Source organism: Neolamprologus multifasciatus, chromosome 18 (assembly GCF_963576455.1).
Source record: "Neolamprologus multifasciatus chromosome 18, fNeoMul1.2, whole genome shotgun sequence".
NCBI lineage: Eukaryota > Metazoa > Chordata > Actinopteri > Cichliformes > Cichlidae > Neolamprologus > Neolamprologus multifasciatus.
The window spans coordinates 19,895,584-19,916,480 of record NC_140456.1 but is presented as its reverse complement, the minus strand read 5'-3'; the positions used below and the strand labels follow the sequence as shown (position 1 = coordinate 19,916,480).

Below are 20,897 nucleotides of genomic sequence, written 5' to 3'. Positions count from 1 at the left end.
AAATGAAACAAACTTCATAAAGAGTTGAACTATACTTTTGGTCAACCAAAGATGTCACAGCCACCAATATTAGGAGAGCAGTTGATTTCCAATTTATATCAAATTTGTAACTGCAAACTCATTTTCTAATAAGTGTGCAGATTTGCAAATATGGAACTTAAAAAAACTGAAATTTTTATATAGCTTTGGATTAAATGGTGTCGTATGTATTAATAAATAATGTTGTCATTAGCTCAGTTCATGTCATCTTTGGCATGTTTTATGCATCGGGGTACTTGCAGGAGAGTACTGGAGCAGCTTAAAAATTATTTTGCAAGGTTTTTCTTCCAAGAATTACATGATTATGCTGAAAGCTGCTATTTATCTTGGCTGTTAGTGAAAACAGTGAAAAAAAGGTAGCCGTCAAACTGAATCCAAAATCTGTTTAAGGGAATATGGCAGGACGGAAGATCCTGACATCATCAACACTTTATGATTTCTAGACACAGAATATTACCTAAAATCTGTCTTAACCTTAAGTGAAACCCTGATTCAAGGCATGCGGGTAAGACACAGAAAAACACTGTAACATTTCATGCTCTTGCAGAACTAAATGAGTAACACTCTATAACCATCCATCAAAAAAGTCTTTGTGTTATGAGGATGTGCAGTTATAATGACGCTTTTTATTTTATCCTCTTATTGCTGAATGTTGCATTTTTTATGATTTTAATGCTGCTTTGGGAATTAAGGAATATTGCTACTAATATTTTTTTATTATTGCTGTTTTAAGTGTTATACATTAGTCTTGTTATGATCCTTGCTTATCTGTGAAAGATACATAACAACAAACCACCAGAAATGCCAAAAGAATGCTTTTTAGCTTACTTTAAAAAAGTAAAGCTGTTATGGAACGGCTGCGTGCAGGCAGGAAAAGGACCCAAAGTGCAGACTCCGGACACAAATGTGAACTTAAACAGCTTTAATGCTGAACTCAAAAGGGTAACAAAACTGAGAATACAAAATACACTTACGCAGACAGAACACACAGCAAGATAAGGGTAGATTGCAACACGGACACAGAGAAACACAGGGCTTAAACACACAGAGGGAGCAATCAGGGAATGGGTAACAGGAGGGAAACACAGCTGGGGCAAATCAGGCCTAACGAAACAGGGGAAGCAAAACCAGATACATTAACATCAGACATGGACCTTCAAAATAAAACAGGAAACAACACAGACTGAACTAAAGACACAGACTCACACGCAGGCACTGCAACAGAGGAAACCGAGACGTAAACCATAAGACAGAACACAGACAAAGAAACCAAAGACTAGAAATGATAAATAATATACTAAACTCAAACCTCTGGGTCAACGACCCAGGCATCCTAACAAAAGCATCATAAAAAAATGTTTGTGGTTAGACAATTCTCTTGTTTTTGCTACACCTTGTGACAGAAATGTTACCTGTCAGTTCAATCAAGCGTACTAACAGAGAATCTCATGCAGTGTAATGTCAGCTGCAACAAAATATGTCTGTCTTCACATAATGTCATAATGATTTCTCACCGTGTCCTTGAAACTCATATTTGCACTTGTTTTAAAAACATGAGGAAAAAATGCAAACCACAAGCCATGACTAATCCTGCTTACCAGACCCTAGCCTAATTGAAAAATAACTGTGATGTTAAAGCCAAGATTTTCCACTGTCATGAACAAAACACAAAGTAACGTTATTTTTGAATTGTCTCCATTCTCAAGCTCAAGTTGAAGATGAGGAGTTTCCATGTCCAATTAGGCAGACTAGACTGGTACTTTTATATTTCTTACCTTCAGAAAGCTTTCATTTACATCCTTTCATATTACATGTCAACGTACACACACAGGGCGAATCCTTTTATCCCATGCAGGCTAACTCATTTGAGGACCAGAGGTGCGTGGGTTCTTCTAAAGACAGTTCAGAGTTGTTGTTTTTTCCCAAAGAAATAATACAGAACAGGAGCAAAGACATGCATCGCATTAAAGAAACCATAAAATGAAATTAATCCTGCTGGGAAAAGTTCTTTTACATCTGCTGTTAGTGTGGCGTATATTTCCCAGCATGGGAAAAATTCACAGTGTACAAAAATGCAAAATTTAAGCGGTCACACTGTCAACTTTTATAGTGACATGCATGAAATAGTTTCTCTTTGTCCTATGAAGCTATGCAAATCTCATCACCTCCTGCACAGCATGCCCCCACAACAAAGCGTATGGATAGACTCCATGTGTTCCATTTGCAGACTTTTTTGTAACATTTATGCATACAAAAGATGGAGGTCTTTCTTGTTTTGATATTAAATAGATTTGAGAATTAAAAATGAGAAGAAATTGATTGGTATGTTTTAGTATTAAAGTCCGTTCAGATACTTTTGTCTGACTCTTTCTTTACAAAATCATTGAAAGCAACTGCTAACAAACAGACAATGACTCAGAAGAAGTTGCAATTTTTGTAATAAGTACAGAGGAAAGCAACAAAAACTGTTTCCACTGTTAGGAAGCAGTTATGCCATTTATGATGCATTGAATTTACCAAAATCAGTCACTTGTTGAGGGGGTTGTCAGCAGAAACACAACATTAATGCTTCATGACATTTACAGCTAAATTTTTGGCAAGTGAATCTCTGCATGCATGCGCCTGATTGTGACATTTGTTGTGTTCCTATAGAGAAGGAACATTTCATGCACTTTCCTGCAGTGCTAAGTGACCAAAGGTAAAAAGACCTGATAATAATGGTGTTACAGTATTGCCTACTGTAATACATGGTTCAGTGTGTAACCTCTAGTTGATTTCTCTGACTTGTCACAGTTTTCACAATAAATACTACGTTACCATGTATGTTGCTTATTTATAACATATTTAAATTTAACATTACATTTGAGCTTTTGTTATACTTTATTCTGCTCCATAAAATGTCCAATAGTTTGATAACAACCATGGTTATTTTAAAATAAACCCATTGTCTCTACATCAGGTCATACTTTTGGTTCAAAGATAATGCATAGTTTTTATACTTATCGAGTCCAAACAATCTCAAATAGCTAAGAGAACTTTAAATAAATACATCCCAAACAAGATCTCCGGTCTCAGGAGGTTAAAATTAGAATGGCATTAGGGAAAACGTGTTTTTCTTCCATGCTAATGAGAAGCTAGATACCACTCGCATATCAATTTGATACTACAGCCACAAGCTATAGGGCTTAGTACAACAAATACTGCAGATGCAGGAGAAACACTATAAATCTAGCGGAGGAAATACCAAATAAATGGATTATCTCCCAGAAAAAAAACAAATATGTATATGTTCTCTCTGGGAGGTCTATGGCCATACGAGACACAAGAGGCAGTTTTTAAAAGAAGTATTTTTTGTCTTTGGGGATATCAGATCAGAGTCTTTTTTTCTCCATACAAATCTTATTCTCATGATTTTACTCTGCACTCTGATGAAATTAATTAAAAAACCTCTGATTCATATCTACATATGCCTTTTTCTAATAACAAGGACTGAAGAGCTTTGTACGAGTTGAAAGGAATCTTTCAGCTTGATAAAAAGAAAGTCAAGGCAACTCACTGTAGGCTTTACTCTGGAGGCATAGTGTAATTGAAAGTGTCCTAGATTCACAGTTGTCTGCTAATGCAAGTTTGAAAGAGGGCTAGAAAGCCCTGGTATAGAACCAAATCTAAGGCTCAGCAACACATACTGATGTTCCAAGGTTACGTCTTAACTTCTGGAAGAAAGGTAAATTCTCTGTAATGACTACGCCATTATTGAGCATATGGTGAGCCATTCATCTCTGTCCATCATCCAGGGAGGAGTTTGCCACTAACGGCACTTCAAATATCGCTGCTGAAGGACAGATGTTATCTTTCAGTAGCTATGCTGTCTTTCAGTGACAATAATACCATCATTGGTCTTTTTAGTTATTTGGAAAATATTGCTATTTATACATATGCTATTTAAAAAAAACAAGCAAAATATCTGACCCATTCATCAACAGCAAACCCACAGTGAATTTTTATAGAGTTAAATACTTATATACTTATGACCTTATATATTTATATGGGAGACTGAATTTACATCATTATTTAAAAGAGACTATTTGTTATTTCTAAGTCATTATCCTTTCTCAAGAGTTCCCCAAGAATTCCAGTTTTTGAGGAAACATTTTACATTCATGATGACATACATGGTGCAACAAGTGCTGCTTAAATAGACAAACCTGCTCAGATTGATCACCTAATTGTGCAGTTGTACCATTTTAACATATCTATAGCGTGGATCTTCAGGGAGGAGGCGGATGATGAAACCGAACGAGGGAGTGAATATTTGGTGTGGGATATTCAATCTGATCCAAATTGAATTCTGGGGTCCTTGTGTGCTCAATATGTAAAATAAAAAGTAGAAAGCAAAGGTGAAAACATGTGATCACAGGTCTCTGTGCCCCAAAGACATCTGAAACCTTACTTATGTCAGTTTAAAGCTGTCATCCGTGACACACGGGGTCTTCAGTAACGGTTGCAGTGTTAAGGGGTGATGTGTTTTCTGCCCTCGCTTGTATGGATGCACTTAGCTTTTGCATTTTATTCTGTGCTAACAGGAAACATCTTGAAACACAGTACTTTTTCATTGCATGTTTTAAAGTGATGACAGTCTGAGGAGGCAGGTTTTTGAAGCTTGTGGTTTTTTCTGTCGACTTGAAAGAGTTAGCGTTGCTATGTGTCTTCACAGTATGCTTAGCGGTGGCCCGTTTCACAGAAATAAATGGAAAAGGAAAATAACGTGAGAAATATTTCAGAGAGAAGAATATGCAAGTTTTAAATCACATCAAGACTTTGGGGTTTCTAATTGCCAGTCATCCAACCAACAGCAAAGTGATTATTATCACTCAAGAACTCATCCCCAAGACAATATTTTTTCCAGGAAATATCCCTGTCACTCTTTTTCTTTTCATTTAATGTTACACAATCCACAATGCCACTGCTATATCCATGCCATTTTAAATACCCCCCCCCCCCCTTTAGTTCTTCTTGTATATTCTTGTGCACAATTTTGACACTTAAGTTGTTTTTTTTTCTTCAAACCTAAACCTACTCAGGGTTTTTCTTGGCTTCAGTTTTGCCCCTTTTAACCCAACCTCTACTCAGTTTCTGTGTCTTAAATGCTACTATCTCTGCTATAGAGATTGAATTTACCTCCCGCTGCTGGCCCTCTGCTAGCGTAACTAAACTCACACAGGAAGGAAAAAATGAAGGAAAGAGAGTGTTGAGACAAATGAGAACTACGAGTGATAAGAGCCACGAAGTAAACAGAAGTAAATGCAACTCATTATCTCCTTCTCTTGTCCCCCATTTTTGTTTTAATCACTTGAACGGATGGGGGAGAGCAGACACTCCCCAACTAACTGCCCATTGGCCTACAGGCATTTAGAGGAGATTTTAACAGTTGTAGAGGGAGGGAGGGAGAGAGCGCTGGCAGTGCAGAGATCCTTGACTCGTGGGCCCTGGCCTGTCAGCAGGTGGTAGAGAGAGAGTTGCTGAGTGACACTCGGTCCGTCAGAGAAAAGTCAGAAAGAAGAAAGGTAGAAAGGAGAGAAAGTTAACAAAGCTCCCCCCAAGGGTAAGACATATTCATATTCTTTTCATTTTTAAGTGCCATTTCTAACTTAGATACGTTAACTATATGCTCCTTTTCTTTTTTGGAGGATTCAAATATTGCTTCACTCTTGCTAAGGATATTTTTATTAGTGCATTTCTTTTTGTCTGTTCTACCTTCCTTTAGCCTTTTCCCTTATTTTTAGAACCCTGTTTACCTCTTTTTGACTCAGAAGGTTTGAGGGGCGATAATGAGACACAACGTCAGATTTTCTGCTGTTAGTTACATGACAGCAAATGAGCTAAAGTGAGACCCAGAATTTATCAAGTGTCCCAGGACTGAAGCTGTTCTTGCGTTAGTCTGGGCTTGCTTTGCAGGACTTGGTTTAAGAGAAGGTTTTGTAAAACTCGGTAAGCGATACAGACTGATTTATGATGATATTTGACATGATCAACAACCTCCTGTGAGCATTTCATGCTTAATTTGCATAATCAAAGCATACTTAGTGTATTTCATTGAAATATGAAGAACATGCGTTCAGGTAAACATTTATGAATGAAAAAAAAAATAGATCGATCGTCTTAACGTAGTATAAATGTGATCAGTGTGATTATTTTCCCATCAGAGTAACTGTGACAGCCTCAGTTTTTCTAACGGTGTATTAAAAAAATTAATTTCATATCATGAATATGATTGTTGTCATGATAATCCCGTGCTGCTTGACAATAAAGCTGTCATTATAGATTTTCCTCTATGATAATAACAAAAATTATTAGTATTCAATTATGTGCTGAGGTGAGAAATGTTTTCGCAGGACTGTTGATCCAGTAGATTTACCTTTAATGCTACTGTACTGGCACCGCGAATTCACAGAAGCCCTCGCAAAATGAGCTACAGATGTGGGCCTTGAGCCATGCAAAATGATAGAGAGAGAGAGAGAGAGACCCACAACCCTGAGTGGGTGGCTTATAAAATGTGTTCACATTGCATGTTACTGCTTTCATGGAAACATCAGTCATTTTATTTACTCAAACTGCCTGAAAATGACCTTCCTGCAAAGCTACTGAAAACACTTTTATTATTAGAAAAGCTAATCTATGTCAGGTATTTAGCTGCTTTATTATTGCCTTTTCACTGGGTTCTTCTGTCAGCCCACTGAGGGGAATTAAGTCTCTGCGGTTCTGATGAAGCGAGGTCCTTATCGAGGTCTCCTTGTGGTCTATGTATCAGTAGGAGACAGACAGAATCATGAAGATATGAGCTCTGCTCTCAGAAGATAATTGCTTTCAGCTTTGTTTTATTCATTTTCGTTTCCATGTTCTGTCTGCGAGTTGCCATGTGTGAAAGAAAGAGAGGAAGGGAGAGGAACGTCTAGAAGTTTGCAACCACACATGAGGCACGACCTTACCTCTTCTCATCCTCCGGCTTGTCGGTTTGTTCCATAGAGATTAGTCAAAAGTTGAAATCCGGTGAAACAGTCAGCCTTTTGTCTGATATTTAATGGCTCTCTAGAGAGGATAGGGCAAATGTGCAAAGACTGACCGGGCCTTATTCTGCTTCACGTTTCTCTCTCGGAGTCTGTATTCCCGATACAAGCTTTCCTCTGCAGCTGTTTGTTTTTCTTTTTATGTGCAGTTGCCTTTTCTCCCCTTTCTCTGTATTCTTATGGCCTATTGTTTAACACGGTGAGGTTTCAAAGGCTTTGACAGAGAAACACACAAATGCACAATCGTCCCTCACAGCTTGTCAAGCAGCCTTTAGTGAAAGGTGTCCAGTCCAGACAGTCTTGTCTCAGGTCGAATACATTTCTCTTGTTACCTTTGGAGGTCTCCTCCACTGCGTCTGGAGGTCATAAATACCAAGTTTCAAAAACAGCACACAGATGGGCAGAGTGAACAAATATTATATCAGCAAACACTTTACTAACACAGCGTTGCTTTCAAAGGAAAGTTATTGTCAGGAAGGACTGTGTTTACGAACACACTGAATTAGGTTTGTGTTGGCTTGAAAGCCATAATGAAATGCCGAATGACCCATGTGGAAAGCCCATCGGTTTCCCTGCTTTATCCTGCAGTCTAGAGTCATTACTGGCAGTCAGCTGAATTATGTTTCCAAATCAACTGGACGCCAAAGCCAGAAAGCTCACTTTTACAATAATCGAAAATATATCATGGTTTATGTCATGGCAGATACTGAATTCTACACCTTTATTTAGATCCCATCTGTTTCATTAATTGATATTTAATCTTGCCTGTCAATTTACTTTTAATCACCCCCTCTTCCACTTGTCCATTAGTGGAGTGAATGATTGGTACCTAATAAATCATAGTGGCGTATTTGTTCTATACTGTCCTTCACATTTATACATTCATATGCCAATTATCCATCACCCCACCTTCTATTTCTCTCACAGACTGTAAATTAAGATGGGATTAGTCACTCTGATGTCAACCAACAGTACTGAAACATCTACATTAGTGTTTTGGCTTCCTCATTGTTGCCTTTTGGAGCCAAAAGTAACCATATTTGGATGACAGGGAGTTGTTATGTGATTTTAATAAAATACTTGAATTTCAAACACCAAAACTGGAGCCCACAGTCTGCACTACAAAGCATACAAAAAAAATTCCTATGCTACAAAATGGACAGCAGTTCAGTAAGTTGAATTAGGAAGGTGAGGCCTCGCGGACAGTACCTTTCAATCAAAACACATCACTAGCTTTATGGAAAGTCCAACAGGATGAGTTGTAAAGAAAAAAAAGGTAAAATTAGCTATAGATAACATTTTGTAACAGGCTTTAAACCTGTCTGTGTTTCAGAGCTGACAGTGTGGCAATGTGCACGCTTACAAAGAGGGTCTGGAAAATGAAAAATATGAAAACACTGAACAAACTAAGTACCATCTGGAAATTTCAATCTTTTGTAGCATTTAAAATAGACTAGCTCCTGATATTTTATGTTTTTTTGTGGTCCAACTGTTCAGATTTGCTCAAACCAGCATGAAAGTTGAATCAAAATAGCAATATTTTCATTTATGACGCTGAGAATTTGATGTTAAACGGACTATACGTGTTTTATGGTGCAATATTGTGAAACCCTAGATTACTAATTATATAACTTTCAAAACTTGACACAGTTATTCTTCACAATGTGATTTGTTTTATTAGTGTGTGCTCAAATACGAGACTTACACAGAACTGCTTTAACTTTTTAAATACATAATTCAACTAGCCAGTACTCAGACCTTTTTTGATGCAGCTATCTCAAATTACAGATCGAGATTTAATATTACGATCAGAAAGACCTGTAACAATTTCAGGCTTCCATCTTGAATACTTTTTGAGTGATTCATGTTCAAACATGACCTCAGATGTCAATGAAGAAAAAAAAGAAAAGAAAAGAAAAAGAAAGAAGGTGGGTAGATGAGACTTAGGACAAAAATAAATACAAATACTACAAAAACAGTGTAACATATGAAACTAAAATTTCACAGCAAGCAATATACTGCATGTGTCCAAACTTTGAGCAGTAACATTTTTGTCGAAAATGGTCAAGCAGTGTTGGAACCAACACTTTTCAAAGAACTGCAGTTTTTTCACACTGTAGTACTGGCTCCGTTTTGTTTTTTTTAGCCCAACTGGTGTCCATCCATCCATCCATCCATCCATCCATTCAAATGTAACTGCCCCACTTCCCTCTTTATCCCATTTCCTTTCTCCATTAATTCCTCCATCTGTCTGTCTTTCCAACATGAGGACAGTCTCAGCAGTCAGACACGACCCTGTGCTATGCTTGGAAAGTCACACTGCAATCTCCTCCAAGAGAAATAAGAAAAGGCCTTGAAAATGGCAAGCATCAAATAAAACCTTGACAGGGAGCTATAAACATGCTTGTTAAGCATCTCTGTGAGCCCGTGCTCAGTGCTATTACACACCATACTATACCATCTGTAATGTGGCTAACTGCTAGAGTGTCAGTGATTCCAACACACAACTCTCCATCACTTCTTCTCTTACCTATTCACTCTCCCTCACCCACTGATCCATCTGATTCTCGATCCTGTTTTCCACTCTCCATACCCCTCACTTTATTTCCATTTTCCCGTCTTAAGGCCTTAATCTCAGTTTTACAATCCTAAGATTTGGCCATTGACAAAAGACCTTCTAAGGTCTAGTTTTTCACCACAGCATAGGGTAAAAGACACAGCATGTCTGTGATGTCATAGCTTGGATTGTTTGCACAGGCACCGGTCTCTGACCTCAAGCCTTTGACCAGTAGTAGTTAAATACACAGCTAAAATAACCAAGCTGGATATACTGAGTTTGAACTGGTCATGATAATTACACGTGCATTTGCCTCCCTAAAAAAAGCACTGGGAATTCTGAATCACAAACCTACTTGAGTTGTGTGCATTCATTTGAGCTAGAACTCATATTCCAGCACTTAACTCAAAATAAAATGTGCTGACTCGATGAAGAGAAGCTTTCCACTTTAGAGTTTGGAAATATGTCACGTATAACAGCATGTAACCTAACTGTAATCTCAGTTTCCTGGGATCCCTGCTTAGATTATATGTTAATCTGATAATGGTGTCATCATGGTATTGGCAGGTTTTTAGTTCTGCTTGTTGACAACTTAATATTCTGGCCAACGCTCTCACAATGTCTAATGGGATTTTAAGTATTAGTTTCTCTGTCTGCACATTTTTTTTTTTTTAACTTTTCCAGCTGTTTTAGTCTTTGATGCTCAAAGAGAAAATGTTTTGATGGATTTCCAAGTCATACATTTTTTCCACTTCAAAATTTCACATTTTGAGCAAACACAGGAATAAATCTCAAAATAAGAGAGCTGTTTTTGCCCAGCTCTGCGAGTTTACAGTTTATAGTAAAGTTGAGCTAAAACACTGAAATAAAACTGAGTAATAGTTATTTTTGTATATCGTGACATGCCGGAAAAGCCTGAGAAATATTTGCTGGTTTTATTTGTGCAGCAGCATATTTGGTCCTGTATTGGACCCAGTGGAGCCACTCAGTTTACATGAATAGTATAGGCCTGTGACACTGAAGCCATGCATACACTCTGAAAGCTGCTGTTTCAGCTCCTCCCCCTTTAAGCAAACCTGATTGGCTGCCCCTCATAAGCAGAGGATGGGGTTGCTGTGCTCACAACCAGAGCTGTATGTCTGACCATAGTAAGGAAATTTTGGTTCATATGGATTATTTGCGCATACGCTGACCTCAGTAATTAAAACTTTATCCATGTTGACCATTTGCATTCAATATTGTAGTGTATGACAGGAAATGTATCCACTTTAAGCATCTATGCAATTGTCTGATGCTACAGAGTTTCCATTTATCAAGCATGACACTGTTTCTTCTTCTTTCTTCTTCACTTGATTAGAGGTTTTGTGTTTCCATAGACCACATGAGCTCAACACAGTTAGCTCATGTGTTCCTTCAAGCCACCTTTTAAACTTTTGTACCATAAGGTTTAATTCAAACCAAAGTCCAGCAAAAGGGCTATTGAAGCTTAAGCAGGATTTCTATTTTGAAAGCATGTAATTTAGCTTCCCGGGGAAGCCGCTGCAAGGTTTTAAGTTCACATGACATCACTGTCATTAGAAAAAATGACATCATCACTGAGGACAAGCTTCTGCATTCGCTGAAGCTTTGAAATGCCTGACTGAGCACAATTTATGGTTTACGATCTCTGCCAAAGTGATGACTATTCACTTTCTACTGCCACACTGTGGAATGAGAGCTCCATTACGACACACACAGGGTGACACAATGGTTCAGGTTTCTTGTGATTAAATATACAGTAGTCTGCCCCAGTGAATCTAATGTAACTTATGTATTTCTGTCCTCAGCTCTGTATAAAACACTGTTGAAGGTACAAATCTGTGCCTTTGTCAGCCACGAGACACAGGTTCAGTCAGGCGCAACAACAGACGCCTACAGTTTCAGGGGTTTGTTACACACAGTTATTGCCAAAGATACAGTCTGTACAAAATGTATAGTCCAGCACTAAAAAACAGATGGGATATTTCATCTCCATATGCTTTTGCTCATGCCAATGTGAGAGTCCTGGAAGTAAATTTGATGTACCTCACACTGAGCTGTGAGGTGTTTAACGTTATTGTCTTTGTTTTCAAACACAGACTAGCAGGCAACTGTCTGGAGGGCCCAAGACTCCTAGGCCCCCCAGTATGAGATATAATTTCTGTTTGACTAACCACACACGCTGCTTTAAAAACTGGTTTTAAGAGATTTGGTGTTTAAGTTGGATTTTTCTCTTATGTTGCAAAATAATGTTCTGTGCAGCTGTTTTAACCTTTTTTGTCAAATATATTTATTTATTAAAACTACATCAATTTTTTAAATTCACTTATTACATTTCACTGTATAAAATGTGTGCGTTTTCTGTGGAAAGGATGAATGAAAGTTCAACAGTAAATTGTGTGATACTTAAAAGCTGGAAACTCCATAACCCCATACTGTAGCACATTAATCCATCCATTCATTTTCTTCTGCTTCAATGGCAGCCATGGCAAAAAAGTACATCCTCTTTCAATTACAAGGTTTAACATGTCAGTTCATTATTTATTTAATAAAAATGAAGCCAAAATACAGAAGCAGCATATGAAAAAGTAAGTCCACACTTTCTGCTTCCATTAGAATTAACAATCTGAACTCAGAACACAATCCGCCCACCTATAAGCTGTTGAATCATGGGGTATGCTTAATTTTTCACTTATAGCTCATGCATTTTGGCTTAAATAAATAACTACAACAAAAACAACAACAACACAGCTTGATTTTAAAACCTACTCAGAATGAGCTTATTTTTTTGTGTGTTGATATGTAAAACTACAATTCCCTTTTCTGTGACTGTATGAACAAGACAAAGCTGATACCATTGGAGTTGCATTATTTTTATGCTTGAAGATATGTAAGATGCAGCACTATTGTTAAAGGAAAGATGATTATGAAGTAGTTAGTATTTTTTTTCCAAGCTTAGCTAATAAGTTCTACCACATTTTGTACTCTTTTCATAAGAAGATTTTTTTTATACACGTATAATTCAGAAGGGAGTACACCACACACATGAAGAAAACTGTCTGCCATGTTTCCATGGGCTTCCTCACACTCCTGGGATCTTCAGACCATAGAACACACACGTCGAGTCCATATCCAGTCATTGTTAGACTATGTGCACCCGCAACCTCTGCTAACAGAGTCCACTGATTCATGTCAGTTCTTTAAGACACTTCATGACATTTTCCAAATCTTGCCGGGCCAAAGGCAACAAATTCTAATGGTAAAAAGATATATTCAGAGGGAGTTTTGAAACTGAAGATCTAGTAACAATTTTACAGCTGGTCCTTATCCAGTGATTGTGTATAGGGAAAATGGTTATGGGGTAACTGTGTGTCACAAGATGAACGAAGTAGGTGGAGTAACAAAGTATGACAGCTTAACCAAACCTGCCAGCAACAAACTCTCAGACTGAAAGTGAACAAGTTGCCGAATATTGATTTTATTTTTGCATGTCAGAGCTGTTTTATATGTTGAAACATAAATAATAAGAGACCTCAGTTGCACAAATACCACAGACAATAATTTTTCTTCTTTTTATTAATACTATTAAGATTCCTTAAATATGATTTTTTTAAAGGATGCATAAAATGTGTGGTTATCAGCCTCAAATCAATGAAAACTGTGTTGTGTGTGTGTGTGTGTGTGTGTGTGTGTGTGTGTGTGTGTGTGTGTGTGTGTGTGTGTGTGTGTGTGTGTGTGTGCACCTATCTTACTACTAGCAATGACCGCTAGACCCCTGTGGAGGGCCCTGTGCCTGCTGGCCCTACTCTGCACATGGTCATGCACAAGTTCTGCTGACACCCAGCCAGACCCCTCAGCTGCAGAGCGGGAAGTCACCTTGAGCCACATCTATAAAATTGACATCCCGGGGAGCACCAGCTGCAACCTACGACACATATCAACACAGGATGAAACAGGTCATAAGAAAGAGATAACTGAGAGATTAAGAGTGAAGAGCAACAGATAGGTGTAGCAGCATGAACTTAACAAAGATATCCATTTTGCAGGTCTGCAAATGGAGACCACAAAAACTGGAAACAATGACATTATCTTCAGACACAACATCAAGCTGCAGTCACCCAGATGTGACTGCGAGGAGTCGGAAAGCTTTAAGTCTTTGCTTTACAGAGTCAATGGACTCGAAGAAGAAGTCAACTACCTTAAGACCCAGTGTGCACAGGGATGCTGTGGTGCTGCAGGTAGGCCATGACATGACATGTTAGACTTAGGCTGCTGGGGACTTTCCATGATGAACTCAACGTTTCTTCTTCACTCACTTCTTTTCACTCTCTCTGTGTTGGTGTATCTCTTTATCTAGGCGTGGACAAAAGCTGTAGTGGCCATGGTACCTACCAACACGACACATGCAGCTGCCTCTGTAACGTAGGATGGGAAGGCCCCGACTGTTCTGAATCCTCCTGCCCAGATGAGTGCAACGACAATGGCCGATGTGTAGATGGCCGGTGCGTCTGCCATGAGGGCTACACCGGAGAAGACTGCAGTGAGCTGACATGTCCAGACAACTGCAATGACAATGGCCGATGCGTGGATGGCCAGTGCGTGTGCTATGAGGGCTACACCGGAGAAGACTGCAGCGAACTGGCCTGTCCAAACAACTGCAATGACAAGGGCCAGTGTGTAGACGGGAAATGTGTGTGCTTCTCACACTTCGCTGGTGAGGATTGCAGCAACCAGAAGTGTCCCAATGACTGCACGGATAATGGCCAGTGTGTGAACGGCAAGTGCATCTGTGATGACGGCTTTTACGGGGAGGACTGTTCGTTAGGTAAGCTTAACATGATTTCTACTGATGCTTTGCAAACTTTAACACAAGGGCATCAAACTTAAGGCCCGAATCGGCCTGGCAGCGACTCCAAGGCCCAGTGGACGGCGTGAAAATGTGAAGAAGGACATAAGAAGACATTTACTGAAATTTAATAAAAACCTTTTCAGTAATCTGACACATTATCATATAGCTTCACTCGTCCAGCCTACTAAAGATCAAAGTAACTAAAATACATAGTTTGGGGAGTTTTGCAGAAAAATCACAGTTAAAAAAAAAAAGTGAACTTTGTGTGCATCAAGGTGTGGATATTAACTTTATGTGACCCAAACTTGCATTTTTCACTTGAGACTGAAGAGTCACATTTCTACAGTCACCTCTATGGCACTAACATTAACCTGAGAATTTTAAGTGCGAAGGAAGCACAGATGCTACAAGCAGCTCAGGGACCGTTAAAAAATATAACACTTGGCCCTAATGACCTGTTCACCTTCATATAAATTTCCATATACATCCTTTTAGTAGCATTTTCATGCCCAGACTGAATGATTTGCAAGAGCCAAAGCAGTGCAGTTTGGGCTTTAATCATCTATCTCCTACCATCTGTGTGATTCATGTACAAGTGTCCAGGGTCATACATCAACTGAATGGCAATTACCTTACAAGTAATATCAAGTCATATTCGTATAGGTGCAGCTACAGGGCAGAAAAAGCTTTTCAACCAGCCCGTTTTAGTATTTGCTGTTACATCTTGCCATCAGCCGCTTAAGATCCCTGCTCAACAGCTGCACCTTGCTCTGCTAAAAAAACCCAAAAGAAGATATTTTTACTAAAATTAAACTAGTCATTGGAGCCCAGCTGTTATCTTCACAGCTTTCTTCACAGCCCCTATTGCCTCCTCCACTGGCTCTGTACTTTTTGGTACTTTAGCTTTTTTAAAATGCAGTAATGACCTGCAGCAGAGTCCCTGATGGTGCTTGAACTTTAAGAGTTGCCTCAAAAGCCACTCTTAGCCAGTAAACCCCTACAGTTAACTATTAGTCAGCTCAGTGATGCTGAAGGGTTTCTGACCAAACCTACTATGGAATTCAAAGCATATCTCCCGACAATTATTTCAGAGATATCAGCCGACGGGGTGCTTTCAGTGGGCTGACCTGATGACCACTGCATTTTTGGCCTCCAGACAACCTATAACATCAGGTCACATAATACCACAGAAATATAAGAATACCCATCAGTCTTTCAGGGCTTCATCTGGCTTTTACCCTGCAGAAGAATCATCACCTTTCCTGCTAAATGCACTGCTCGCCAAATCACTGTTACTGTGCTGCCCGAGGAGCAGAGTACAAAATTGCATTTTACAGCAATTTAAGGCCAGGAAAGCAGAAACGTGAGCAGCAGCTGCCAGGCATGAGCACTGAATTCCCACTGTGACAGTCAATTCTGCAGAGATACTGAACATTTGGCTGTAAGTGAATGGCACTTTTTTTTCATAGCATTGATCTCTTACATTTAAAATAGTATTCTATTTATACGCTGACATCTGTCTATGGTTGTCTTGGCATGTTTTTCCTTTGTATTGTGGATGTGTTTTAAAGCACTTTTTTTTTTTAAGTCAACTGGATCCATCAAATGCAGCTCCGTGAACCATAAATGTTTCAGACTTCACAGTAGCAGGTCAGAAATGTCAAACTGTAGATGACGATTCCATTTCTTCAAGCTGTGTTTCATACCGCAGAGGTAGAGAAGAGATCTGTAGCTTCGCGTTTAGGTGCTGTTGAATGGAGTCCAACATCAACAGTGGCACCGTGTCAGAGGAAAAGTCAGGCAAGAAGGGAAAGTGGGAGGTAAGAAAAAAAACAACCTTGTGTTGATATTAGGTGTTAGCGGTAATAATAAGGCTGAGAGGAAGAGCACAAAAGCAAAACAGTTGGTGCTTTCTTTGTTTTATGTGGCTATTTGCCATTTCAACACCTGGTTGATGGACGTCAATCTGTTTTTTGGGCGCTGATGGGAACAATACTCTTGAAGTATGGGTTTAGATACAGTTTCTGTCCTTTCCAGTGAGGCACACTTTAATGTTTTCTTTTGTGTTCTTAACCATCAAAGGCAGAAGCCTCATGGCTCAGAAATCAGCAGCCCTTGCACAGTCGGAATAGTTTTTTTTAGCCTCAGTTTATGTCAATCCAGAGGATTTAGTAAAAATGCAACCAAATTTAATGAGGTAATCTGAATATAATACAGGTGAGATTATTAAAGCTTTCTCACCATAATGCAGATGGTCTGTATTTAGCTTATTATCCTTTATTTTTTCGCGGCCTCTAAAATGTTTCCTTTTATTATAAAGCACATTTAGGAAACTTGACTTCAAACCATATTTAGCCTTTTTTTTTCCTTATCCAGTTCTCTTTTAATGAGCTGGATCAGGATTTCCTCCAAAATATCAAGCTACAGACAGGAAAGATGATAGCACATAATAAATCAAATTTCTCAGACGTGTTGTTTCAGTAAAATTTTCTTCCTCTGATAGCAATTTCCTGATTTTCAAGCCCAAAAAGGCACAAATCACCATTATTTTCTGCTTTTCCAATCTTATTATGTAAATGTATTCACTCCAGCTGTTCTGAAATAATATTTAAGGGCAAAGATGGTTGATAGTCATGCCTGGATTAGCAACAGGAGGATTTTAACTGTTCCTTGATGGAAAAAGACTGCTGCATTTGAAGAAAAAACATCGAGCTTCCTGACTTTACCTTGTGGAACAGCATCTAAATCTTATGTGAATTCCTTGCTTGCCAAAGCTATAGTGGACCCCATAACCACTTATTTCACATTTCTCATTTTCCCTTGTAATAAGCTTTTATTTGCACACCATGTTTTGCTTTTTCTTTTTCTTTTTAAAAAATCTATACAGTCTGCCATTTTATTTCCCTCTATCATACCCACAAAAGCTCACCTTGCTTTTAAAAAGCCTCACTCCCCAACACGGCTGACATGTCATCTTCTGTGTTTTGGCTGCGGTTTTGGTTTGTTTTTACTCTTTGCTCCCCCACCATGTCTTTCCAGAATGGCCAGAGAAGCACTTTAAAGGAGTCTTTCTTTCCATTTAGAGTAAAAAAACAAAACAAAACACCTATTTTGCCGTGTTCATGATTTGTTGGTTCTTTGACAATCAACTGAGAAAAAAAAAGATTTAAGCCTTTTGGTAGATTGACTAAGTGTAGGTGTTATGCAGTGCAGTGAAGGTGTTTGTGGGGACTGAGATGCTGAATTCAGAGGCAGTCAGAGTGATGAAAACAATAGGCTTTATTGGCAAATTCAACATAATGCAAGGCACAAAGAACTGAAATCCAAAGACGAATGTGAGAAACACAAGACAACCAGGAAACACAGGTTGTTAAAATAGATGTCCTGACAGAGCTCACGGCAGGGAAAGCAAAGACAGGAAGGCAAGATTAATGAGATAGCAATTTATGCCAAACTTAAAGTTTTAAAACTTTAAGATAACCCAGTTTCACAGAGAAAGTTGATAAAAGATCACCATGATATGCGTTATCTCTGTCTAGGGCTTGGGGTTTTGTTGACCCAGCTAACTCGAAGAAAACCTTTCTATGTTTAATTTCCTTCATAGTACACCCCCCTCAGGGCCTTGTAGTATGAAGTGAGTTTAGCATATCCAGGTTATGCTTTCATTATCTGTATTCACTTATCCTAACAGTCAGGTGGGGTCGATTATCCTGACTCTAGCGGTCAAGCTATCAAGCAGTTTATCAACCAGGAGTTTATCAATCTAGTTAGCAAATTCCTATGAACGTTGTTGTGTTGGCAGCATCTGTCAAATCAAAAATCTTGCTAAGTGTACGGCAGCAGAGCAACTGCAAAGGAAGCTAAAACCATATTATGGGAACAATATGAAAAGGGCTTAAAGCAGCACAGCTGCTGTAGACAATGCAGCAAGGCGAGAGTATGCGAGAGGAAAAGTAGTGTTCAGTAATTTAATATTAAACGTGTTGTATGAATTTGTGTGTGGTTTGGTTGGTGAGAAGAAAAAAACTTTAAACCCTGCCACTATCCAAGCACTGAGGTCTGGGAGATCTTTTACAGGACAGGCAGTGATTTAACACCAGTTAACCCAAGGTTAACCCTGAAGTTACATGGATAGGATGAAATCCTGCTTCACAGTGGAGGCCTTAGGATGACAACAACAGCTACAAATAGACAAGACAGAGGAAGTGAAGACAGGGAAGCGAGCAAAAAAGAAAAATTAAAATGCAAGCCTGAATAACAAAATCAGAAAAAGAACTTTTGGACATGATAGCGGACTTGTTGATAAAAATAACTGTTAAATTCTGTTAATTCCTGACTTCTGTGTATATCTCTTTGTTCTCTCAGTCTTGGCACCTCAGGGTCTGCAGGTGGTCCAAGTGACTGACGTCTCTCTCCTGGTTGAGTGGGAGTCCGTTCAAGGGGCCGAGTATTATGTGTTGACATATTATCCGAAAAATGACGAGGGTGCGCAGGAGCAGGTAGGTTTTTCTGCTTTGATCATTTCTGTGTCAAATACAGGTTGTAGCAAAAAAAAATTATATCACCTATTTCATCTTACAAATTTCTTCTCGTCAACTGCATATTAGATTTTGGTTGCCAACACAGAGAGCTCCTACCTCATCACAGGACTGACTCCTGGGGTTACCTACATTGTCCAAGTACATGTGGTCATTAAGGAGATCCAAAGTGAAGCTGACGAGATTGAAGCCACCACAGGTGAGCACAGACGGCTCTGATCAGGACAGAAAAACAAATACGGAGCTTTAAAATGAGTATTTTTCAGACTAACAGACATTAGTTCTGTAGCAGAACTGGGCGGTGTGCAGCATGTTTCCTTTAAATGAGCTGGTGGTTTAAAGTGAAGGCAGATGTTACCTATTAAAGACTACCGTGGCTTTGAGGGCAGGTGTGGCCTGCAGGTCTTAGGGATTAAGTTAGATTTTCTCGGGATAAAATAGTTGCATTTGAAGTCAAACGTAATTGTGTGTGTGATTTGGCATTAAAACACCATAAATGCTGCCAAAAATTCAACACTGGTTGATTTTTTTTTAACCGCATTAATAATATCAAGTCCTGAAACTTGAAAATGTGTTTGGAAAGGATGATTTTCCTTGTTTTTTCCTCGAAAGAAATTGAATGTTGACTCCAGCTATTCTGGTAGAGTCCAGGAATGAAAATATGGACCTGGCATGGATTGATAACCTGCCTCACTTTCTCTGTTACTCTTGTAGAATGAGCACGATTGTTCCTGTATTCATCTTTGTCTTTCACAGAAATTCTATGGTAAAAAAGCAATGAACAGACTGAAGACTTTAATTACTAAGTGTTTCATTAAAGACTGGCTTGTTAGCCTTTAATTCTCAAGGAAATTGCTCCATGAACTTGCTCACAGATGTGGTGGGACACAGATGTGTAGAGACAGAGATTACTTGACAGGATTGATGGGAGACGTGCAGAAAGTGGGAGTGTGGTTAGATTGGTTTACCATGGAAAACCTCACAGAGCATAGCTTTCACATATGGGCATAAGAAGCCACGCCATTATCTGGCTTATTGTTGTGTGAGGCAGACTGGTACATACTTTTTGTTTTAACTTCAAACAATGATCTACTTCAAAAGAGGGTTTGGATGGATGTTTTTAAGTTTTCTTTCGGGAAGCACAACAGCTGGCATGAAAAGAAGCTTTTCATTTGGTGACGCTTGCTTTGTTTGATGGCACTCACTTTTTCCTCATGAAATTGCAGAAGCATATCTCTAATTAACGTCTGAATTATTCAGAATATTCTGAGAGATGGGAGGATGCAGTGGCATACAAAGTTCTGAATGATCAGGCTCCATCATATCTTAAAGACCTCATAGCATCGTTTCATTCCAACAGAGCATATCTCTCTAAGACTGTGGGCTTATTTTCGGTTATTTGATTATCTAAAAGTAGAATGGGAGGCAGAGACTCCAGCTATCAGGCCCATTTTCTGTGGAACCAACTCCCAGTTGGGTTCACGATACAGACACTCTCTCTACTTTTCACATCAGACTTCAATTTTCATCCCTCATTTATGCTGCTATAGACTCAGACTGTGAGGAACCATTCATGATGCACTGATATCTTCTCTATGCTCTTCTTTTTACTACTCATACCAGGATACCAGGATTGCATGTCCTTAACTTTGATCCTCTTTTTAGTGGTTTTTCCCCTTATTCTGATTTGTTTTGTTTTGGGTTTTGGGGGGTTTTGGGTTTTTTTTTGTGGTTTGTGCACCTCCTTTTCTGTCATCGCGTTCCCATCACCTCTAAATCTATAGCAGCTGATTGAACATGGGGAAGTCATCTGATCATTGAGGTTGAAGCGT

At 38.9% G+C, this 20,897-nt stretch overlaps 1 protein-coding gene across 1 annotated transcript in view; it reads left to right on the top strand.

Annotated features, from left to right (window-relative positions):
- The first annotated feature begins 5,468 nt into the window (after positions 1 to 5,468).
- The window catches only part of tnn (tenascin N), a 40,142-nt gene continuing 24,713 nt past the window's right edge, over positions 5,469 to 20,897 (top strand). Inside the window, 6 exon segments of the mRNA XM_085141731.1 lie at positions 5,469 to 5,641; positions 13,437 to 13,634; positions 13,725 to 13,916; positions 14,036 to 14,503; positions 18,893 to 19,026; positions 19,135 to 19,264. Coding sequence (XP_084997857.1) covers positions 13,439 to 13,634; positions 13,725 to 13,916; positions 14,036 to 14,503; positions 18,893 to 19,026; positions 19,135 to 19,264 — 1,120 coding nt within the window. The 5' untranslated portion in view covers positions 5,469 to 5,641; positions 13,437 to 13,438.